The 23,946-nt window shown below is 47.3% G+C and overlaps 2 protein-coding genes and 2 non-coding genes across 9 annotated transcripts; 3 read left to right on the top strand and 1 right to left on the bottom strand.

The window, feature by feature from the left end:
• Positions 1-629: 629 nt before the first annotated feature.
• On the top strand, positions 630-6,263 carry nop56 (NOP56 ribonucleoprotein homolog). Of its 2 annotated transcripts, none has more exons than XM_067234474.1 (12): positions 630-689; positions 1,461-1,550; positions 1,657-1,771; positions 2,032-2,196; positions 2,541-2,739; positions 2,912-3,099; positions 3,390-3,541; positions 3,855-3,955; positions 4,313-4,461; positions 4,717-4,838; positions 5,054-5,182; positions 5,431-6,263. In XM_067234474.1, the coding sequence occupies exons 1-12, from the start codon at positions 687-689 to the stop codon at positions 5,656-5,658; spliced, it is 1,641 nt and encodes a 546-aa protein (XP_067090575.1). In that variant the 5' UTR covers positions 630-686; the 3' UTR covers positions 5,659-6,263. The 2 variants fall into 2 exon arrangements, with proteins under 2 accessions (XP_067090575.1, XP_067090567.1); XM_067234466.1 differs by having other exon boundaries at positions 5,428-6,263.
• Positions 3,170-3,290, top strand: LOC136954011 (small nucleolar RNA SNORA26). The gene has a single exon (XR_010878053.1). It is a non-coding gene; the product is annotated as a small nucleolar RNA SNORA26 (small nucleolar RNA).
• On the top strand, positions 4,888-4,955 carry LOC136953996 (small nucleolar RNA SNORD57). The gene has a single exon (XR_010878049.1). It is a non-coding gene; the product is annotated as a small nucleolar RNA SNORD57 (small nucleolar RNA).
• A 25-nt stretch (positions 6,264-6,288) lies between the features above and the next one.
• On the bottom strand, positions 6,289-23,855 carry ubap2a (ubiquitin associated protein 2a). Of its 5 annotated transcripts, none has more exons than XM_067234419.1 (27): positions 23,828-23,855; positions 20,190-20,327; positions 19,643-19,720; positions 18,804-18,914; positions 16,970-17,132; positions 16,632-16,778; positions 16,429-16,492; positions 16,143-16,261; positions 15,951-16,003; positions 15,701-15,771; positions 14,875-15,055; positions 14,306-14,558; positions 13,477-13,787; positions 12,986-13,191; positions 12,438-12,690; positions 12,151-12,190; positions 11,676-11,883; positions 11,506-11,560; positions 11,177-11,411; positions 10,484-10,575; positions 10,257-10,307; positions 9,953-10,043; positions 9,091-9,495; positions 8,091-8,195; positions 7,681-7,748; positions 7,105-7,299; positions 6,289-6,997 (listed from the first exon to the last, which is right to left on the bottom strand). In XM_067234419.1, the coding sequence occupies exons 2-27, from the start codon at positions 20,283-20,285 to the stop codon at positions 6,902-6,904; spliced, it is 3,747 nt and encodes a 1,248-aa protein (XP_067090520.1). In that variant the 5' UTR covers positions 20,286-20,327; positions 23,828-23,855; the 3' UTR covers positions 6,289-6,901. The 5 variants fall into 5 exon arrangements, with proteins under 5 accessions (XP_067090520.1, XP_067090530.1, XP_067090539.1 ...); XM_067234429.1 differs by having other exon boundaries at positions 15,945-16,003; positions 16,161-16,261; XM_067234438.1 differs by having other exon boundaries at positions 16,161-16,261.
• Positions 23,856-23,946: the final 91 nt, after the last annotated feature.

Genomic DNA, 23,946 nt, shown 5'->3' with positions numbered 1-23,946 from the left:
CACATATACTGGCATTTGTGTAGTAATTGTGGTGTAGGTTGAAGCCACTTTAAAACAATGGAATATCCATATCCAATGCAATTATAATGAGGAGTTTCATGGTTTAAAAAATAAAGTGGACAAACATAGCTAGTGTGCTTTTGTGCGTCAGTGGAGTTGGGATGTGGAGGTCATTATAACCTAATTTCTTCTTTTTTTTCGTCTTTTCAAAAACTCATTAGATTGTCCAATAATATCTTACCGTAATACTAGTGTTTGTCTTTGCTTTGCTCAAGTTGTAAGTTTTCTAGTTTGGTTTGTATTTATTGGTATTCCGCTCCTTTTTAGTAACTCCATAGGCTACTGTTTTGCTCTTCCTGTCCTGGAAGTGCACGACATGCACTCTGGTCGTGACCAGAGCCACAGGCCACTGTAGGCCTACTGACAAAAGTTCTCTAACTTCCAAACAAAGCTTTAAAAGCGCTTCTCTCCTGAAACAGACCTCCACCTGCAGAGGGCAGCGATATGAGGTTCAGCGTCTAACCAGTCGTAAAGGGAAAGAAGAAAAGTGACTCTCGCGATGCCCAGGCAGGTATCACGATATTTGGTCATGTGGAAGCACGTTGAAAAAAGCTAAAGCAGTCTTTTCACAGTAGTGAGGGAAAGAAAGGACACGCAAAGCGTGTCGCAGCAAAGATTTCGCAATCATGGTAAGATATTTATGAAGTTTAGGTGCATTTTCTAAGGAGTTACAGGTTTTATACCGTAGTTATTATTGTTCTTTTGAATGTGTGTTTTAAGTCAGCCTAATTATTTTTACTACGTTTTGGTGAGGTTCAGGTTGGCAGGTTAGCCATCATTAAAGTTGGCATCAGTCAGCTCACATTAGGTAGTTGGCACAACATTTACAGATAAATCTTGTTAAAACTTTGAGAACAGTAATTTAAGAAAATGTAAGAGCTTGCGTGAAATAACACAATGCTGTTGGTTGTTTGGTTTGCAACAGGATTAGGCCTTGTCCCAGTCAAACTTAAGCTCGAAAATGTAAACGTTATATTGGTTATCATATCAAACTATGTAAGCTTATCATTAATATAACGTCTTGAAGGTTATATTGATAACTTGACTCAACTCATGTGCATCGGAAATACAGGCTAGTTAGCTAGCTTAGCACTCGGAAGGCCTATCGTCAACACGTGGTTATACCATGTGGCCGGAATGTTTGCAAGAGGGATATCGTACTTACGTCGTTTTGTTGCAGATGGTTCGCATTTCCAAAGGAAATACATTGGTTAATAATTTAGGTTCATTTTCAAGTCTTGAAAACAATCAGTAAATTCGATACTCAAGTCACGTAATTTAGGATGACCCGGACTAATTGCTGGGTCTGGCTGGTTTCCATCTATCGCAAGGGGGTTTACAACCATTTCAGTAAAATGATTGCGTACGTCGCAGACAATTTAAAATGTTTTCTTCCGCAGGTGCAGTTGCACGTGCTGTTCGAGCATGCGGCGGGGTATGCGCTCTTTGCGGTCAAAGAGGTGGAAGAGATCGGAATGCTTTTGCCACAGGTGAGTCATCAATAATGCTTTAATTTCCGCATTTTGATGCTAAATACTTGTTTTTGGTCATTTCACATCCCACTTGCGCTAATGGATTCCCCATGTGTACCTCCAGGTTGAAGACAGCGTGCTTTGCATCGGGAAATTCAATGGTATGGTGAGCCTGGCGGCATTCTTTCCTTTCAAATCCGCCCAGGCAGCCCTCGAAAATATAAACGCAATCTCAGAAGGTGAGTTGGCTCTAGATTTGTATAAACCCATCAATGATGTAATGATGTATTATAATCTGTCAATCCCCTGAATGACCATGTTGATGACATACCATCAAACCTGAACATCTGACCTGGGTTAATATATCAAGCAGAAGGCGTTTTTTGCAGGACAAGTTATGACTAACTTCAATGCTTATTTATGCCTTTCATTTTAATTGTGGATAATGCATGTAAGCGGCCATACTTTTTACACAGCCGTTGTCGTGTCCTTTTTTAAGGTGTGGTCCATGCAGATCTCAAGCTGTTTCTGGAGACCAACCTCTCCATGGCGGGGAAGAAAAAGGCCATGCTGGGGGTGTCTGACAGCAAGATAGGTGCAGCGCTCCAGGAGGAGCTGGGGCTGTCTATCCAGACTGGAGGAGTGGTAGCTGAGCTCCTCAGAGGTGAGAACACACCAAGTAACTGCTGGAGGGGAAACAAATCAAACATTTTATATTAGGTTGGGGGGGGAGGGGATACAAACACTTGGACACTAAGTTTCCAGAGGGCACAACTCATGTTTTGTTGAACTAGTGGACTAAATGGCAGATATAAATTGCAACCTGGATTGGGTTTGGAGGATCCCAACCTTAAGGCCTGGTTTGTTTTGATGACACTTATCATCCTGATGTTCATGTCAATGGACCCTGATGGTTTATACTGAAAAGCTGAACAGCCAGGCCGAACCGCCTGATAAAATGGCCTCCATGGTGCCTCCCTTCTACTTCTAAAACAACCCCCTCCCCAGGTGTGCGTCTCCACTTTCACTCCCTGGTGAAGGGCCTCACAGCTCTGGCTGCCTCAAAGGCCCAGCTGGGTCTGGGCCACAGCTACTCCAGGGCCAAGGTGAAGTTCAACGTGAACCGGGCAGACAACATGATTATCCAGTCCATCGCCCTGCTGGACCAGCTGGACAAGGACATCAACACCTTCTCCATGCGTGTGCGGTACGAACAGGGTCTATTTAAAGTAATCTACTCATATGAAAGTTGTGGTGCTGTTATACCACTGACATGTCTAGCAAGGGTGTCTGCTCACTTGTGGCTAATTGGCTATACAGTTGCTTAACACAGATTTTTGCTGTCTTTTCTGATAAGCCTTTGCCCCCCTACTTTGCAGTGAGTGGTACGGCTACCACTTCCCAGAGCTGATCAAGATTGTTACCGACAACTCCACGTACTGCCGCATGGCCCGGCTGATCGGCAACAGGAAGGAGCTGAGCGAGGAGAGTCTACCTGCCATGGAGGAGGTGGTGATGGATAGCGCCAAGGCCCAGTCCGTCCTGGAGGCCTCACGCAGCTCCATGGGTAAGATGCTGCACCTAAAAATCCAGAAGACCACTTGGATGGTAGCTCTGCACTTCTCTTAGCCCCTTTTTTGCCCATCATAGACTTGCCAGTGTCTCTGATGACCAACACAGGGGGGCAAAGCAACTCTCTCATAAACCTGTAGCGAAGGTTATTATTCCTCGCTGCGGATCCTGTCGGGAGAAACATCAGCCATTTATCACCGGTGCACTGTTTGCTTAGCATTTGAACCGATGTGCTGTTTGCTACCTTTCCTGAAATGAGTCAACACACTGCCCGTATGTTCTCAGGTATGGATATCTCCCCCATCGACTTGATCAACATCGAGAGCTTCTCAAACCGCGTGGTCTCCCTGGCCGCGTACCGCCTGGAGCTCCAGGAATACCTGCGCTCCAAGATGAGCCAGGTGGCCCCCAACCTAGCCACCCTCATAGGGGACGTGGTACGTAACTGTTCGCAGTATCAGACCCCTACGGGGGAGCTTGAATAATCTTAGGCCTAAAGAACAGGACCAATGATGTTCTACCAAATCTGTCAATCCCCTGAACATTTGTGTTGAGACTCCATGTGTACTGATGGTCCTCTTAACTCCAGTAGTAAACAGGTTTCCATGACCTGAGGCTGGGTAACAATCAGGCATGGTTGGAATCTGGGTTGAAAAATGGATGTTAAGTCAAAGCTACAAATGCAATGTGATGCACTTGAAATCTATATCAAACCAATATCCTGTGGTTTGCCTACCCCCATCCCTCCAGGTGGGAGCCCGTCTGATCTCCCATGCCGGCAGTCTGACCAATCTGGCCAAGTACCCGGCCTCCACCGTACAGATCCTGGGGGCAGAGAAGGCCCTCTTCAGGTACTGGGGCGCCCCCTCCCTGCTGGGGAATTGGTGGCTGCAGTGATGGCAGGGCTGGGGTGGAGCCAATTAGGGTGACTGGTGGAGGGGTGAGGGCATTCACATGTTGACACCCCCCCTTGTTCCAGAGTGATCCCTCTAAAACTCAAGCCTGCCCCCCCCCTATAGTCTGAGCAGCCACCCAAGGCACTGAGGTAGATTCCCATAACCAGGGTAGATTGTATTCAAGGGTTGGGTTATATGGTGTTTAAGATGAGTCAAAGCTTGTCAAGCTTCTTTCAACTAGTCCACGAGCAATTTGTAAAAGTAGTCCCGTTGCATCTTAACACGCTCTCTATCCTAATCGCGCTCACGCAGGGCTCTGAAGACGCGTGGGAACACCCCCAAGTACGGCCTCATCTTCCACTCGACATTCATCGGCCGTGCAGCCGCCAAGAACAAGGGGCGCATCTCCCGCTACCTGGCTAACAAGTGCACCATTGCGTCACGTGTCGACTGTTTCTCCGGTGAGTGCGTGGGGGGGGGGGGGTCACAAACTCTCTTTAGCCACTTTTGCTCCTCAGGGATCCATTCTCAGGCCCCCTGCTCATTTGACCTAGACTTGCTATGATGCTTGTATATTTTTCGTCAACAGTATTCAGCCCTTTTGGGGTTGGTGTTGATAAGACTTAACTCTGAGCAAAGCCACAGGTCCCCAGTGGAGAGCTGGTATTGCTCCCGTACTGGATGAGGTAGTAACTTGGTGTTGTCGTCTCCTGTAGAGGTCCAAACCACTGTGTACGGCGAGAAGCTGCGTGACCAGGTTGAAGAGCGTCTGTCTTTCTACGAGACGGGCGAAGCGCCTCGCAAGAACCTGGATGTGATGAAGGAGGCTGTGAAAGAGGTGAGCCAAGTTCACAAACGGCCCGTGTTGCCTTGTGCTTCTAACCTGCTGTGAATGATGACCACTTTATCCCCGACTCAACACATGGGGGCTAAACTGATTTAATGAGCCTGACTCAGCATGGTTTTGCCTTAACAACTCTTGCTAGCCTTAGGACTTCAGTGTTTTTCTTGCCTACCTCATGGCCATAATCCTAAATTGTGTCCCTTCTCTAGGCAGGAGAAGTTGTGGCTGAGATAAAGAAGAAAGCGGAAAAGAAAGAGAAGAAACGCATTAAGCGTGAGAAGAAACTTCTGGAGGACAATGGAGACGCCCCAGTAATCAAGTCCAATGGCGAAGCAGAGGTATGTCACTAAGCTTCATAACTTCAACCCACGCATGTTTTGATTTGGGATTCGACCTTTCCACATGGTCCCATCTCAGTGTACGACATGCCATAATAAGCCGACTCCGAACCATTGGCCAGTTCCACACAGTGAGCTTGTTCACTGAAGTGAGTCGTACATCAAGACTGCACTTGCTATAGTTTTCCATAGGGAGGGAAAAGCTTGTGGAATGTTGTAGTCTGATAATCCTTTCTGCTCTTAAGAAGAATGGTGCCAATGGAGAGGAAGTTTCTGTGAAGAAAAAGAAAATCAAGCAGGAAGCTGCTGAGGTTAAAGCGGAGGAGACCGCTGTGGTGGAAGACTCTAACACCCCGGCTAAGAAGAAGAAGAAGCGCAAGTCTGAGGCGATGGAACCGGAGCCTGAGGCGATGGAACCTGAGGCGACCACCCCAGTGACCGAGAAGAAAAAGAAAAAGAAGAAATCGACTGAATAGACCGTTGGAAAAAGCCAGATTTTTTTTTTAGTTGTGTACAGTTTATACTCTTTTTTTTTTTTTTTCATGTGATGCTTTGGATCTGAAACTCAACTGAAGGAGTTGGGATGCGAATGTTTTGGTAGTGCTTTTGTTGACTGGTTTTATACTATATATAGTATGTGCCTTGTCCTTCATTGAAACCCCTGAGCTCTATGTAAATATTATCCAGTTCTTTCTAATGCAATGTCAATGAATTGATTCCCCTGATAGACCAACTGTTGAAGACTGTTTTCATTATGGGTCGGTACCGTTTGTTCTCATTACTGTTACAGCAGATTCTCAACATCAATAAACCAAATAAATAACCTTTGTGTTCTAATTGACAGCAACTGCTCAACGCAAATTGGAATGGGGGTTGGGTATTCAATTTATAACCCAACTATGGAGGTCATGGTCACACAATTGGGAAAAGTTGAGTACTGAGCCTTCAAATATTAGTGTGACGGGTTGACCGTTTACTAAAGAGCACAATCATTCTGTGTTTTAGATATGTATCACCTGTAAGTACTGCTTTCAATGTCAACTCCATATGCTTAATAAATAGGGGGACTGGTTCAATTTCACATGGGCAATAATTTTGAATGCATGAACTGTTCAGAAGTTTTATTTCATTGGACAACGAGGATTAACCCAATTTAAAACTGACATCAAATCCAAGGCATGGCTGGTCACGTCAGCCAACTAGAAAGGGAGTCACAAATGGAAGAAAATGGGGCAGAAAGAAAATGTCAAGCTATCAACTCAAGTCACCCTCAATAGAAAAAGTTCACAGATGGGGGAGACCAAGTTACAAAAAATGTGTTTTTAAAAAGGCTTAATCTATGCATACATAAAAGTAAATCGACCACGTCACATGATGCTTGTTCATGTTCAAGTATATTTACCATCAACTTCATAATTACTTCCATGATTATTCATTTTCATTCCACAATTATCGCTTTTTTGGAAATAAAACAAAACATCCTTCAAAATAAAAAATGTACAAATGCAGAAAACCACATTTCATGTCCTACCAATACATATATATACTGTATAAATACATACATAAATATATTTTACATACAACAGCCATAAATTTGAAAGGGGAGATATTGAGTAAGTGGGAGGGGGGGGGGGGGTTGGTAGTAGTGTGTTTATAGCTTGGTGCTGTAAAATGGTTTGTCCCTCTACGGTCTGATCAGTCGGATGTGTCAGCAGAGTCTCAGTTGGCCCAGTATGGGGAGCTGCCATAGCTGGACTTGTTGACCTGGCTCTTCTGCTGCATGCTGCTGGACTGGCCACGTTGACTTGGTCCGCCCTAAAAAGAAGTAATTTCACCAGTAAAACTCTTCTAAAGGGATGCCAAATAATTGATTGAGGATTGCAGGCCATGCAGTATGTTGGACTTTGTGAGAGTGTGTGTACCTGTCCGTCCTGGGCCAGGTGGTGGTGCAGCAGCTGGGAGTGTTGTTGCTGGTGGGCGGGGAGGATGTGGAGGAAGGGGGCCGGAGCGTAGCCTCCAGGGGCTCCTCCAGGGTTCAGGGGCCCCGGGCCCCCCAGTGCTGACGGCAGGTTGAAGGGTGGGGGGGTCCCCGCATGGAAACCCTGCTTATCAAAGGACTGGGGAGCAACACATATGGAGAATTAAGTAACAGGTTGGTATATGTACATATATATTTTTTATCATATGTATCTAAATCAATAAAACAATGATGCTTTATGAAATAATTGAGCAAATGAGATGTGTGGGGTCAGTATAGGTGTGACTGTGGAAACTTATAACTAAGAGGCCCTGGACACAGGGAGAAGAGGTCGGATAACATTTGCCTCTGAGGGGAATGTTGTGTAAAAGAAAATGCTTAAAAAGATCCATGTAGGCTTGACACAGCCACAGGTTTCTCTGCACGGCACATTAGGTTTTTGCATACTAAAACCCATCAAAAGACCATTGTTGGTACATGAAATCACAGAATCCTGACCATAGCAAGCAAGAGACCTCACCTGGGTCTTGTTGTAAACAGTTCCACTGATGTCTGGCACTCCAGAGTTGCTTGATGTCACAGAGACACCTACAGGAAGGGGAGATTAGCACAAAGTCAATTTACCAAACCCCTCGCCCTTCCCTACCCCCAAATGTTTGCTCATTTGACAGGAAGCATCATACAATGTATCAGATAGATTTCACCACTGGTACATAGCTCTACAAAGAAATTCACTAATACTGGCAAATTACAACAACACAACATCTATCATTGTATCCATATTTCAAATATCTCATGACAGCCAACAATGTAACAGCAGTCTTTTTCATTTCATATATTATTTTTTTCCGTGGTGCGTCAGCATTTATCTGTCCTCCAAACGACCAATGAGAATCTGATGTAATAATGTAACAGGAAGTATGTGTTGACCTTTTCCAGGGCCTGTAGCAGTAGATTTGGCCTGTGTCTGGGAGGAGTTGCTGTAGCCTTTGCTGTAGTCCCCTCCTGCTGGCCCCTGGGTCAGGTCCTCGTACCCTGAGACGACAGCAGAGAGCGTTCAACTCCACAAGTCGGATTTCCCATCTCATCCCTCGACTCGCATAGAATGTTGGAATGCCACACATTAACCGAAGACAAAGTAAGGTCTTTATAATTTAGTTGTTATAGGGTTTTAGCCTGTTGAAAATTAAGTGTAGTTGTTATAAGGGTTGCCTGATAGAATATGTTACGTAAAAAGGTAGGTATAACAAGCTCAAGCTTCAGTCTACACCTTTTTGGTCAAAATATAGTTTATTTCTTATTGTTTTCCATTCAATTGAATGCTTTATTGTTATGTATTCATTTCTATGTGCATTCAATTGTGGCCCGAAACATACTTCAACAACAATGACAGAGGTGATAGCAGTAGCTCAGAGTGAACTGCCTCCCATCTCTAGGGCTGCAGTGTGAGCCCAAGCTCGTTGTAAAGGGAAGCCAGACGCAGAGTAGGACTCCACTGTGTTGTGTGTGCGTGTCTTTGTGGCTCGTCAGTCTTTGTGTCAGTATCTGTTCCTTTGTTCAGTCTCTTGCCCCGACCAGGATTCAATCTGGACTCTTCTGATTCTGGCAAGCAACTGACCACCTCTTACAAAACAGTTGGCCAGGTTGGAGTGGGGGTATTTATACTAAGGAGTGAGTTTAACCCATAGAACTCAGTTCCGTGTGTGTGTGTGTAACAGGTGTACCATCACTCATCAGTTACTTCCTTCCAATCTTGCCCATACTGGGGTTCAAACTGGGGTCCTCTGACTTACGTGACCACCACCTTTAATAAACCCCCTCTTTAACCAGCAACACCACCGGAAAGCTAGCTCTTTAATGGCGCAGGTGGGTGGTTTTTATACCGAGGAGTGAGTTTTACCAATTCAACGTGTCAGTGTGTGTTTGTCACCTGAGCTGAAGGTGTGCTGGCCGTAGCTGCTGGCCTGCTGTTGCTGCTGTTGCTGCTGGAAGGGGCTGGCCGACGGGTTCCCCAGGCCAAGGCCCATGCCATGCTGCTTGGCAGACGACGGGCCCTGGCTGCCCGGGGGCACGAACATGGTGGGGGCGTACTGGAAGGCTGCGCTGGGCACGGCGCTGGGCATGCCGGCGTAGTAGGGCAGGCCCGTGTAGCTGTAGCCCGGAGGCAGGAAGGCCTGCTGGCTGCTGTGGTGCTGGCCCTGGGGCTGGCCCTGGGGCTGGGGGGGCTGGGGCTGGCTCTGGCCCTGGTTCTGGCCCTGGGGGGGCTGGGGGGCGGACAGGCTGGTGGGGGGGGCTGGGGAGGTGGAGTCACCGCGGCCAAACTTGGTGACTTCACCTGAATCGCGTTGGGATAAGAGGGGAAAAAATACTATAGTAAAAGACAAATACAAAGGTTATCCACAAGGGTGTGTATTTGTTTAATTGTTTAAATATAAAATAGTAGAAACACGAAATATTAATTCCTCATAAAACAGGGATAGAAAGTTATAATTTATAATAAACAAAGAAGTGACAATTAATGACACTGTCTACCACACCTACCAACTACCATTTAAGCTAAATCTGTTTAAATTGATACTTCCTTCTACTGTAATAACTTCATGTAATCACCTAAACGTAACTTTGTCATCTTCCTTCACAAACAACGCAACAGTCATTGAGCCTAACAAGATTACAAGGAATTCAAAAACCCAATATCACCTTTCACCCTATGAGAAAGGCAATTTAAAGCAAAGATGGGCCAGAGACATGTCCTAGGAGGGGTTTCAGGGAAGGGGGGTTAAGTAACTTACCCGAGTAAGGGTTATTGGCAAGGCTTCCATCTCTACCAGAGAGAGCTGTGGGGCCAGGGAATGTGATTCCATAGTAATCCTGCAAAGAGGGCTGAGGAGAAGAGGGGAAGGGGCGGTCAGAGACGAGGGCTAGCTCTCTGGCTCCTGAATGTCTCTCCACTCGAATGACTGACGTGAAGACTTCCTCTGGCTACTTAAACTGTACCCTGAATAGACTCGGAGGGGTCGAGAGGCCGGGGTGCGGACTTGTGACAGTCTGCGTGCGGTAAACCTCTCTGCGCTGCAGACAGACAGTCCTACTCACCATTGGCAGTCTGGACTGTAACATGTGGAGGTCCTCATATCCGTAGATCTGCTGTGAGGGGACAGGACAATGAGTGTCACACACACACGTAGTCGCAGACAGACGAGTCCGATCAGGGGCAGTCAGACTTTTCATCCCTCTAGTCCAACCTTATGGACATCACGTGTGCGCTCACACAAAGACTCTTAATAACTAATGTGTGATACAAGGGAGGGAGGGAGACTTACTGGGTAGGCTGGCAGCAGCCCTCCTGGACCCATGATGTACTGGTTGGGCAGCAGCGGGGGAACCCCCTGGGACAAGTTAGGGGGAGCTTTCCCTGGGGAGGAGGGGAGGGGGAAACGAAGACAGAATCTTAATTGATTGTACGCAGCCACAATCTACATTTGTATGTTTAGTGTCACACACCATGGACTGGCTAAAAAGGACCTTGGAAAGATGTACAAACAAGATGTCTTACTAACACAGGTGTAGAGTGGGTTACCACAGCACAGATTCAAAGGAAATGGGTAATCTTACATTTACATTTAGTCATTTAGCACTCTTATCCAGAGCGACTCATCTTCTGTATCCATGATGGAGTAAACATATCCACAGGAATTTCTTAATGGTTATTTTGATCCAAGGATTTGCTACCAAATACCTTTTATAGTGTTGATTATTACAGATGTTCAGAGAGGAAAAAAAAGAACAGTTTTTCTCTCAGGCCATTTAACTCGTCTTAGGTTGATGTGCTCGACCAATCTTTTTTTACCCATATTTCCTCCTTGGACTTCCATTAATACTTGTCAATGCTGTCCATTTTTGCAATGTCATGTAAAAGGACTATTAAGTTCTGTAATAAGACTATTAAAGGATTCTGTGTGTATAGGTGCGTGGGTGGGAGTGTATGTGTGCATATTCTGTGTGTGTGTGTGTACCAGTGGAGGAGGAGAGCAGCGGGGCGGTCCTGGGGGTGTTGAGGTTGGAGCTGGTTCCGTTCGGGCCCAGGCCCAGGGCGGCATGAACCCCCCCGGCCCCGCTCATCATGCTGCTCATGTGACCCAGCTGGCTGATGCTACTGTTGACCAGGTGGGCCGAGGGAGGCGGAGCTGACGAGAAGGAGGAGCCTGATAGGGGCGCCAGAGAGCTCACGTTGCTGTCCACACTGGTGTACTGCATGGGGAGGAGTGGAGACGGTTAGTCTGGGGTAAATTGTCAGTTACGGATGTGTGTGCGTGTGTGTGTGTGTGAGTTCGGAAGTACTCACCGTGAGGGAGCTGGATCCGAGAGCTGAGACTGAGGAATGACTACTACTGACATGGCTACAGTGGAGGGAGACAGAGGCAGGAGTAAGAAAAAAAAAAAAGACTTTCGAAAACAATCACATTCACCTCCTTAACATGCGTCAGAGATCCACCCATCAGGGGGTCGTTCTACCTGTTGAGTTGTGCTAGGCTGGCCGAGGTCATGTCGGTCGCCAGGCTGGAGAGCGCAGCGCTGTGGGAGGGGGGCATGTGGGCGGGGGGGGCACTGCTGGTGCTGAGGCTCAGAGACGCCGGAGACTCGGACTTTGGTGTGGACGCCACTGACGGGGCTGGCAGGGAGAGAGCGACAGAACGCACGGTGAAAGTCGCGGAGCCGTGTTCTAAAAGGGTTATTTTAGGAACGGTAGATTAGGAGCAGTCAAGCCTGAGGTAACAGCCTGTCTAACCTAAAGGCTCCTGTCAAATGTATCAAGTCCACCTTTGATGAACTTGTGTACAAGGTAGATAAGCAACTTGGCGAGGGAAACGTTGTAATCGCATGTGCATTTCAGAACACATCTGTTCAAAGCTGACTGAGGTGCAAGCTAATAATGTTGGCTTATACACTGACAAATGCAGAATAATAAAACATTTTATAGCACACTTACTGTCGAGAGCAGCTGCGCTCCTTACACCATTCAGACCATTCTGTTGAAACAAAAAATAAAAAAAGAGCATGAAATGCTACCCCTTCTTAATATCCCCAAAATACTAACTTCATCATTACAGCGTTTTATTGAATCAAAGCATGTACAATCGGCCATCTTAAAACCATGTCACACGTAGTTAGAATGACTGAACACAGTGCAACACCACAGAGCTCGGCCAGCCAGTTAGCAGCATCGGAACATCATCAGAACATTCCGGAAACCCTTCTGAGAAGTTCTGGACTCACCATGACCGGTCCTGGGTTCTCTTTGCTCTGAGAGAAGGCCAGACGTGAGTGAGGAGCCACGCCGCAGTCATAGTCGCTCCCCGCTGAGACAAAGGGCGAGGAGGAGGGGACCGAGGAGGGGACCGAGGAGGAGGAGGAGTGGGGGGCCACGGAGCTGGCCGTGCCCAGCAAGGAGGGGGCGAGGCTGGGCATTGCAACCGACGGGGAGGGGTAGATGGGTTCCGAGGAAGAGAGTGGGCCGACTAAAGACTCACTGTGAAGAAGAAGCACAAAAACTAAGGCCCCCGTATTCTCGTTCACATGCAAGGATCCATAACTGGCAACATTTAAACATCCATTCTGCTCATAACTGCTAAAATATAAAGTTGTTCCCGGTTGTAGGTGGACTCAACAGAATGCAAGCATTATACATTGCCTGTATGCCCAATATTTCTGTTTTCTTTAACTGTTCAAGTACGTATTACCAATGACAAGCTCATTACCCTGTATCTAACCATGGATAAAACAACTCTTATGTTAGCTAGCGTTCTGCCCAGCTGGTGACCCACCTGTGGGGTTTGGAATAGAGGCTGCTCTGGTTCTGGGGGGCTTGTGCCGGGGCAGGGGGGGACTCCCTGGACCCCACGCCACCGCAGTTGTCCGCCGAGCCAAAGTCCGGCAGCGCCGACTCCGAGCCAAAGTCCAGGGCCCCGAACTGCAGGTTGAGGCCGGGGACGTCAGCCGAGCCGGGCATCTCCACCGCGGAGGAGGGGATCTGGGAGAACCGTGGGAGAGCTCTTGTTATTGTCGTCATACTATTTCCATGTCTGTCCTTTAGTACGCAAGACTGACCATATAATCATAGTCACTGTGATCATTTTTCAGCACGGTATTTGGAAATCCTCATGTCTCATTGACTTCCGCTAGATCTCCTGTTCCAATTCCAAATTTAATGGCTTCTGCCGCACTGTGCACCGATTTCCCCCCAGGCTCCTACTCAAGCTTCTTAAAAAGGTTTGGTACCACCCCCCCCCCCCCTCTCCCCCCTTCAGAACGTTACCTTAGAAGAGGGAGGTATCCTTCGTTTCTGAACCTTTAGCTGTGCCCGCTGCTGCTGCGGCGTGTTGCTGCCCTGAGGGTCCGGCCCTACGCTGGGGGCAGTCTTGGAGCCGCCGCTGGCCGTGAGCAAGGGTCCTTCCTGGGCGGGCGAGGTGGCGGCGGCGGAGACCTCGGCACTGGCCGCAGTCTGCTGGGAGGGGGCGGAGGAGGTGGGGGGCTGCGGCTGGCAGGCCAGGGGCAGGGGGGGGCCGGAGTGTCTCTGGCCCAGCTGGCTCAGCACCAGGGAGGGTTCGGGCTGCAGGGCAAACTCCCCTGGAGGGACGGGGGGAGAGATTAGCCAGGGTGGACAAAAACTTGCACACAGCCACAAATTCACTCGGACTGTTCACCCTCACTCACAAGCAAACGCACGCTTTTAAAACTGGGTTTTTGTAGGTAAAATGTGCAAACGTGAACCAGTGCCATGTCCTTGAAATGATAATTGGTAGTCTGCTTTCACCTTTCTATCAAAGTCTCAGACATGAAGAGACTATGATAATCTCATGATAATCGGTCATAATACTTATATTGAACAAAGTGTGAGTATCTCTGTGTATGTCTGTTGAATTGATGACGCCATGCTCATGCCCTTTCTAGATGTGTGCTAGATTGAGTACCGGAAGGTTTGGACAGACTCAATGCAGATATCATGTGGTCAGTGTCATTATCACTTATAGCAACACAACTCACAAAGTTAGCCACTGCTAACGTTAGCTAACGCTCCTAAAACCCCCAAAAATGAAACCCAAGAATGACCCCCCCCCCCACACACACACACACACACAACTCACGGCTAAACTGGGAGGCGCTGGGCTCCGAGCTTTTAATATCCCAGCTGGACGTGGAGGGTGGGGCCCCGTGAGCCCCCAGCCCAGGCAGCCTCCCCAGGGGGCTGCCCAGCTGTGTGCTGGGTGGAGGGGCCTGAGAGGAGGGCAGGGGCCCCAGGCCCGGCCCCTTGAGCTGCTCCAGGATTTGGGCCCCAGGACTGGACTGACTCCTCTTGGACTGGCCCAGGTCCCCGAACCCTGCGCCCAGCACCGAGGACTGAGAGGGGAGGGGGGGAGACGTAGCATTAAGATGTTAGAAATACGTAGAAATGATATAGGCTCTAGAAAGAAAACATGAACTGTTATCCCTGTAAATAAGTCTTGCTGAGTCAGAAGGGCCTGAAGTGAGGCTGGCTTGAAGCACAAATACACTCTGAGGTTGGTATACTGGTCCCCACTCCTTGATGCCAGCTGGGGGGCCAAGCAATAGGGGGCCCCCACTGACGGGGTCTGAACACTGGGGGGGATGGGGGGGGGATTGCACCCCAACCTCCTAACTAGCAGGCCCCAGCGTGGTTTGAGGGTGGGCTCACCAGGGCAGCGTGTGCGTAGCTGGTGGTGCCTGTACTCATGCCCGTCCCGTTGCGGGTTTGGGCCGGGGGGTGGTGGTGGTGGGAGTTGGTGAAGACCAAGTTCTGGGCCGAGGGGGCTTTGATACCCCCCTCCTCTCCTCGTACCCCCACAGGCTTCTGCAGCAGGGTAGCCAGGTCCACACTGGCAAGAGAGAGAGAGACACAGTCCATTCACAACGTTCATGAAGGACGACTGGCTTTCATACGATAAACCAACTCGATAAAGAAAATGGGGATTTTATTTAGACTGATGTAAAATGGGGAAATTCTTTTACAAAAATTGTGAAAAGGATAGCTTGACATGCATCGCAAGTACAACAATAGCCGAGTGATTGATGAATTTGCTTGGCTGAGGGGATCAATTTGCAGCAACCTGCTGTGTCTACTTTCCCAACTGTTATATGCAGCATCTTTAAAGATAAACGTCATGTGTATGGGGACCTGATTTAGAGATGCATCACTTGGGAATCTTCAAATACACATCAGCAAATGTATTAATGGGGCCTAACATTAATAAATTGGGCTTTATTCAAGTAATTATATCAACACAGTTCTTACAGGTTAGTTTAATGACATTTACAGTAAGAAAAACACATTCATCCTTATGCAGACCTACTTGAATTTAACACACTGAGCGAGTGCTAATCGTAACAGTAAGAACCGAAAAAGGGACTTGATTCACCTGGTGACCTTTCCACGCATTTGAAATCACGATTAAAAGCCCTTCCTACTGTGGAAACACGAAAACAGGCCGTTTACACTGCTTATGGGGGGAGGTGGAGGTTACCTTTGCCCAGTTGTGATGTGGTTCTCAGCAGCAGGCGCACAGGAGGAGGTGAACACTTTGGTCTCAGAGAGCTGAGGGAGAGAGGGAGGTGGGGCGGTTGGTCATGAACACACACCGGCAGGTGGTGTAGGTTTTAATGCCATGTTCTCACTTTGTTTTAAGTAGGACAGTGCGGTGCGCGTTTAACGCCATCTCGGGTACCAGCGCGTCTCGCCACTTTGCAACTCAACAATTCGATACTCACACTTACGTCCTCGCTCCAGTCCTCGGCTGCCCAGTCGTCCATAGTGCTTCTCCAGGCAACTGTGGGGGTGAGCAGACGACAAAGTCAGGCGGAGATGTGAACTCGACGTACGTTTCCTGGAAAAATGCTGATGGGTTAAAAGGTCGTCCACTTCTATGAGAGAGGGACCAGAACCAGTGTTTGGACTAGAGCGTGTACCCCGTGTGGCGCCCACACCTGTCCCATCTGTGCTGTTGTTGTTGGCCCCTGTCTCCCACGCTTCTCCCTGTGTGGTCCCCGCGCTTCTGTCTGAGGTGTAGTCCGCTGGGTTGAAGGTCCTGTGTGTGCGGGGGGGGAGCACAGGGGGGGAGCAGAGTATTATTAGGTGTGGGGGAGGGCTGGTTTGACGTTAAGGAACGACGACCAACGACAAAAACAAGGAAGAGCCAGGAGAGGATAATTATGTGTTGGTGTGTGAGAAGTTGTGTGTGTGTGTGAAGCCTACCCCATTCCCTGGGCAGAGAACCTGCTCACTGGTGGCCCCCTGCCTCTACCTCGGCCTCCCGATCCTATAACACACACACACACACACACACACACACACACACACACACACACAGTCAGCAAGACGCAAGCAAAGCGCAAGTTGACAAAACCTTTGTTGGGGAGCACGTTAAGGGATGTCGGCTGAGGATTGATGGTACTGACCTTGGCCAAAGAGAGCGTGTACGGGGCCTGAGCTGCCGAAGGGGCAGCCTATGCACTCACCTCGCCCTCTTCCCCTGCGGCCTCGCTCAGCCGAGCTCTCCACCCTCTCTACTGGGGCCACCTCCACGCCGTTCTCCTCCGGCCGCCCTGCACAAACGGGAAGAGAGGAAGAGAAGACTTCAAGTTCTCCGTCAGCGCTGCGAACAGTGGAGACACGACGGCTAACACCTTTCACAATGACTAATGTTGACGGCCCAAAACAAAATGGCCACTCCAGGATTTGTGATTCAACAGAAGGACATAACTGTCTTTTCCCCCTCATTGTTCCTTTCTTTCACCTTGTCGGTTGCGACTGGCCCCTTTGCCCCTCCGGTTGGCGCCCCCTCGCCCCCGGCTGCCCTCTCTCTCTGCCCTCTTCTCCCGGTTCTCCTTGTTCTCCTTGCCCTCCGACGGGCCGTCCTTCACCAGGGGCTTCTTCTTCCCCACTGTCTCCCAGGAGGTCTGAGGAACCAGGGGGCAGTAAAGAGAGCAACAGAGGGAGAGATGGAGGGACAGGTAATGAGAGAAAGAGCGATAGGAGGCCCAGAGAGAGAGAGGTAGAAAGAGTGAGAGTAGGATGGGAGGGCGGCCAGGGCAAAAGGAGGTGAAAGAGAAAGAGAGGCAAAACAGATGGGAAGGACTAAGGGTCAATAGTGATCAAAGAAACAAACAGGGAAATGAATCAGTAAGCTACAGTTTAAACATTTATTATTACCCACACATATCCCTCAATCAAGCACTTGTGAAAGGACCAACTAATTTACATATCATTCAAAAAGAATGATGCTTTTATCCAATGCAACCTATAAACAGTGCATGCATAAATTACAGCAGGCAGGCTACTAATCCACAGCTAATCAACCGGCCTGTATTGAAGTGTGTTATTTCAGGTCATTATTCAAACAACCATTAAACCATAACCAAGTATGACACACAATGGAAATCTTCACAATATTTTGCATGTTGCATTTGTCCCTACACATCCAACTCTCCAACTCTCTTCTCCATTACTACTATCGCCCCTGAGGTCAGCACATGGCTGCTGGATCAGCTTGCAGCATGTATACATTCGGAGTCTAACTTTACTCCGCACGCTGACAGCCCAAGTATCCCAACCATGCGGGCTGTGTGTGTGGCTGTGAGTGTGTGTGACAGAACAGCGCTTGACACCGAAACACAACTACACAGCCTCTCCACAGTTCAGAAGTAGGTTTCACATTTCAGGATTTCCTGGAAACCACCACCATTGATCATAACAACATGAGCAAGGAAGACTAGTCGACTGGCTGGTTGGTCGGCTGACTGGCACAGTGACTCTCTCACCATCTGTGCTGCCCAGCCTTGCTCAGAAATGCTTGGATTCACTTTAACCCTGAATCCTCCCAGCACTGGAAAGATAAGAGGCAAGTGTTCAGCCTCCATTTGGTCGACTGTTCCACATTACTCTTTCTTGATCAATAGAGAAGGAAAAAATAGAACACAATAGTGTGTATTTATGCAACTGCCCGGCAGTTACAGGGCTGAATGTTTGCGGAGTAAGTTGGGAAAGGCGGTTTTTCCATGGGGTACTGGGGCAAGGGTCACTGAGATGCGTTGCGCAATGCTTATGATTTCCAATCTGAGTTTTTATGTATCCTAGCTTAGGTGCCTGGAGCCAAATCAGCTGACTGCATCTTGCAACACAACCCAGGAAAGACAAAAGTTGCATGAAACGGACGCTGGCCATTTCCAGACCCCACAACACAAAGAATCATCATTATTGACGAATACGAAATCAGAACTGAAGGTCATTTATTAAGGTGTTAGATACCTGATTTTTAGCTAAATTGAAGTTATTGAAGAGACAGAATAAACAATCTTAACATTGATGCAGATTGCACTAGGGGCAGGCCTCACATTTTTGAATGTTTCTACCGCCTATTTTTTTATCCGTTTTTAAAACTTGTGGAGCTCTACCCTCTCCCCCACCATATGAGCCAAAGTTACACCCTTATCTGTTGAAGAAAGAAAAAAACAGAAGTGACAGAATTGGTCCATACAGAAGCCTTATTGGCCAGGAAGCGAGACTGTGTCCTACGAGGTCAAAGGGGACTAAATGAAGAGGAGGAGGAGGAGTTGGCTTGCAGTGCCTACCGTGTCAGAAGTGCTCTCCAGGAGGAAGTTAATGGCTCTGTTGACATCCTCGTTGCAGTCGTGGAGTGCCACCATGCACTCGTCCTGGTTCTTCCCCGTCACCTCCATCAACTGCCGGACACACACACACACAACACAGATTTTGGAACCGCAGATAACCACTGTAACTGTTTCAGGTTACAGTCTAACCCTAAAAAAGTTTTGGTATGTTCCATTGCGCAAGTTACCAGGACGTCAGTGAGATCGTATATATGAATTATACTCAGTTATTGCGGGTATAAATGAACTGCTTGATTTACTGACTGATGAGCTGTGTTTGAATTGTGGTTTTGGAATGAAAACGAGGTTGTGAGAGAAAGCACTGATGAAGAGGCCGTGTGGGAAGAGGAGACACTGCTCTGGTATGCTGCTCCTCCTGACAACCATAACCTGCACCGAATACTAGGCGACAAACTCTGCGAAATATACGCAAAACATACCTGAAGTGGCATGAAAAAGATGCCCAGAGAGTTATCTATTAGACTGCAAAGGCAACGAGCAGTAGAATGGTTTTTCTTCTTTTCAGCCCTTTGTGTTTATGCAAGGACATACTGTGAAATCCAAAGAAAGAAAGGACCTACGCAGATGTATCAGAGATATCTGCGAGTGTAGCACACACAGGTAGCTACACACAAAACAGGAGCATGTAGCGTAACTGGAGACTGCACAAATCAGTTGACGATCCCTCTTTCATGGTTGTGTGAGCGTGTAGTGGAAGAATACTGGAGAGCACACCCATGGTAGCCTGCCGGCCGCTGACACAAAGGGGCCCCAGTCGGGAACGAGCCCTGGGGACTCACCTGGTTAACTTTGCCCTCAAAGTCAGCATCATTCTTGTCGTAGATCATCTGGGCGAGCCGGATCTGCTCAGCGGTTGCCTGGCAGGGAGGTAGGGGCACAGGAGGAGAGGGGAGGAAGGAGAGCGCAGCAAAGAGGTCAATAAGGAGGGATGAGAAAATGTGACAAGTATGGTGGAGGGGGGGGACGGGACATGTGAAAGCAGGGGGGGTCAGGTAGAGGTGTACAATATGCAATGGGAATGAGAGAAGAGGTGTGAGAGAAATATACAGGGTTAAAATGGGGGGGGGGGGGGGGGGAATAAACACAAGAGAACATGGGATGGAGGAGTAGAAAGTAGAGACCAAAAAAGGGGGGTGAAAGACAGGAAGGGGTGGTTGGAGGAGACAATGGCATTGTACAAAAGAACAAGAGGACAAGTGACAGAAGGAAGGAGGAAGAAGTTTATTGTGTTATGTACACACGCAGCTTCATGCAACTGACTGCATGTGCCGGTGTGTTTGCATCCTTGCTTCAGCCTGTGTGTGTATGTGTACAGGCGGCACTCACCTGGAGCTGTTTCTGTGGTTGGGTGATGTGTGTGGAAGCAGGCAGCGCTTTGTCCCGAGGGCCTCGGGCCTTGTCGCCGCCCAGCGAGGTCATCATATACAGTATATACAAAACTATGTATGTACAAAATAGAAAAATCTGGAGGGGGGGGGGGGGGGGGGGCAGAGAAGAAGAAAAAAACATAAGAGGATATGGTCAGATACAGATACATACACAGTTGTGATCAGAAAACACTTATCCTTGTACTTTTTCCATATCCCCAGAAGTATTAATTTAGAACAAAATGAGCTTTTCCATATTCCCTAATTAAGGACCTGATCATATTATTGGCACCTCAAACTTGTTAATGTTTAAAGCAGAAGATTCTACTTTACTTTGGTACGGTTCAGAGAATCAATCCTTTATTAAACCAGTTTGAATGGACAACAGGACTTCATGGAAGTTTGCTAATATTGTTGAAGTTGTGGAGAAAGTACCAGGATCAACAGTCAAACAGATTCAATCTGAATTTAAGACCGGGTATGATAGAATTGCAACTATTTGTCATCAGCTCTTTCCAAGAGTAGTCTGGAAGAGGATACCCTGATAAGAGATGAGAGAAAGCTCAAAGAGACATAATACACCTAACAAGCCTAAATCGTTCTGGGAAATTGAGACCTAGTTCAACCTGTTCTCTCGATCTTAACAGAAAACGAAATGAAACCTTCAAAGAAAGCCTTCACTTTCCAACAGTCAGACATGGAGGCAAGGTGGCTATGCCTTTTGGTGCGTTGACCATGTGCACAGCATCATGAAATCAGACATTTTGGAGCACAACGTTGAACAGTGTCAGAAAGGTAAATCTTTGTTGAAGTTGAATACCACAGGTCTTCCGAACCGAACCGAAGAAGCACTCAGGAATGGATAAAACCCAAACGCTGTCCTGACATGGCCAGGACTGTCCAGATCTGACTTCAGATGATGACTGGGAAATAATTAGTTTTCACAAGACCGGGTCAAACTTGCATGGTGGGAAACTGTAGTTAATTCAAGCTAGCAAATATAACATTTAGGATGTAATTTAATTTGACAACGCTCTTTATTTTCATTTCTCAATTAATTTTTTTTATTTACATTCTGAATAAAATAAAAACTAAGATTGTGTCATATTTCATTAGAGATATTTTCTCAACAGTTTTCAGAGAGCTGAAGAGTTTTCCATGAGTAGCCCATTTTAGATCTCCCCACTATACAGAGCCAGACTGGATTGCACAACACTGCATACCACCCTTACGGGGGCCCCTGCACACCCACACTCCTCATACACACCCACATCCCTAACGCTCGCACGGTGATGTAACCGCATTGCCGTACATTTAGGTCAAGGAGGGTGGATCAGCTTGGACTCCTCTTACACCCCATCCAAGCATGCAGCGCGTGAAATAGTACCCGGGCTTAAAGCTCGCTTTCCACCAACACACATCCGCTTACCACATCCCAGATGTTACAGACAGACCCAAAACCAAATCAGGTGCGATTGTTTCATTCCTCAAAGACAAATTGCCTTACCTACCCCACCCAAGTACAACTTTTCTATAAGAAAAAGGTGACTAATTGCAGGGAGGATGCATGATAGGAGGAGCACCATCTGTCAAAACAGAAATGTGGTTGACTAAAATGATCTGGTGGTTAACCTAGCTAATCTGCTATGACATTACAGAAATTGTGGTTTCTTCCACGCTCCAAAGCAGTTGGCAGGCTCCGCAAAGCAAGCTACTCAAAAACGACTCTGCCACTTCCATTGCATAAAAAAAAAACACAAGGGAAGTGTTAATATGTGTAGCTGTATGTGGTATTTAACATCTCATAAATTAAAGAATAAAAAAAATCAATAGGCTGGATTTAAACCTCCTATTGCAACATGAATACCTAACCTACTGCCCATGCACACACCTTCATATTAACACCATACCCCTGAGATACACTGCGAATTTAGCCTGACCTAAATATTCATGAGAATGTCTCAAACAAGGGAGCACCACAGTTGGGCAAAGTCACTCTTCGAGACCGTTTTGGGGAAGCACTACTTTGTTTACTGCCGTCATGAGCATTTAAAGTGATCCCTTGCCCCTTGATGAGTCTAGGAAACCGACTGCTTCTCTTGGAGACAAAAGTCAGTTGGTTATGTTTGTAAATAGGGGTTATGGCTGTTTGAGCCAACTTGAATCGAATTATCTCTGAACATAGAGACAGGTGTGAAACCAATCAAGATCTCTTCACACGCTGTGAGGTTGACAGGGTCAGCATCTGGTTTTTTTTCCCCCTCTCATTCACACACAAGCATCTTTATTCTTACAATGGGTCCATTTTGCGTGAAGTTATTGTGTGAACCGTACACTGTAAAGGGGTGTTTCTGCATTCTGGTTGCCTAATGCATTTATAAATGTTTTATGTCAGCAAAATAATACAATTACAATATACAATTGCATTGTACTGAGCCCATTATTACCACCAGTCGGAGGTCGGACAATAAAGATGTGTAGGCCTACGCTAGACATGATTCTCGGCGTTGGCCATAATATGCTCTAATAACGATACAAAACGTTTCCCACTGATTCCAAAATGGGTATAAAATGATGACTAGGACATTAGGATTGCTAAATATTTTGTCATATGAAATCACTTTCAACGTAATTTCATATGGGTACAACTGGAAGGGTATTATGCTTCCGTGGATGTACTGCTCAGAGGGTCCATAACAATAACAAATCAAGTTGGCGCAGCTCAAGCACCAAATCACATTGCACGGTCACACTGACTTGTCAAGAACAGTGGTTTCACCAATGCCAGTTATCCATTCGGGATGATAAAATCGTATACAATATCTTTCACAACCCGTAACATTGTAGGTCTTTACCCGACTCGAATGCATTAAGTGGCCATCGACACTGACAGAGGTACATACAATAGGTTGTTGTACACAATGCTTTTCCCATGTTAATGGATAGTCATCTCATAGCTAACCGTTATGCTACTGAATCACAGCAACGTGTAGGTTAACACCTAATATAAAAGTGCGTTCATTCTTTCGAGTTGTCAGTTCATTTTAGTGTGAATTCTTGGGGCAAGCATTAATGTTACAAATGGTGTGGGGTCCCAGTGGCCACCTAGCATTGGGACCACAGCTAGACCCTTTGTCCTAGCTGGGTAAGCTAGAACTTAGCTAGCTAGCTTAGCAGTGAGCAAACTCACACAATGCTTGCCACCAGCTCAAATATATGCTTAGTAACACTGAATAGCATTACTTTAAAACCATAACCGAGCAAGTCTGAGAACAATGTCGATTTCCAAATGACAGCGACACGAGTTTGTCGTCGAAAAAACATCAAAACGCTGGTAGCATTAAGCTCAGCTACCACAAAGCTTGATCAATTCTAACGAAAATGGCCTCAACGCTCAACCCAATCCCGACATTGCATGCCAGGGAACAATTCACCAGAAAATTGCGAAACACAGCAGAAGCTCGTGTAAACTAGCAAATCTGTCCTTGGTCCAACTTTTTATAGCAGAACGGCGTTAAGGAGATGAATTGAATGCATTTCAAAACAGAACGTTAGTTTGAGCACTGGAAATAGATTTGTTTGTGTTTTTTTTATTACCTGCTAACACGCTTCACTCAGCCAGCAGCAGACGAAGTCACGTGAGGGGTACGCCGCAGCCGTGGGTTCTCTCCTCCACATTCTCCGGGAGACTACGGCGCAGTCGCGCGTTCCGTCGT

This window comes from Osmerus mordax, chromosome 1 (genome assembly GCF_038355195.1).
Source record: "Osmerus mordax isolate fOsmMor3 chromosome 1, fOsmMor3.pri, whole genome shotgun sequence".
Lineage (NCBI taxonomy): Eukaryota > Metazoa > Chordata > Actinopteri > Osmeriformes > Osmeridae > Osmerus > Osmerus mordax.
The sequence above is the reverse complement of the archived record's forward strand: the minus strand, read 5'-3'. Positions and strand labels throughout refer to the sequence as shown.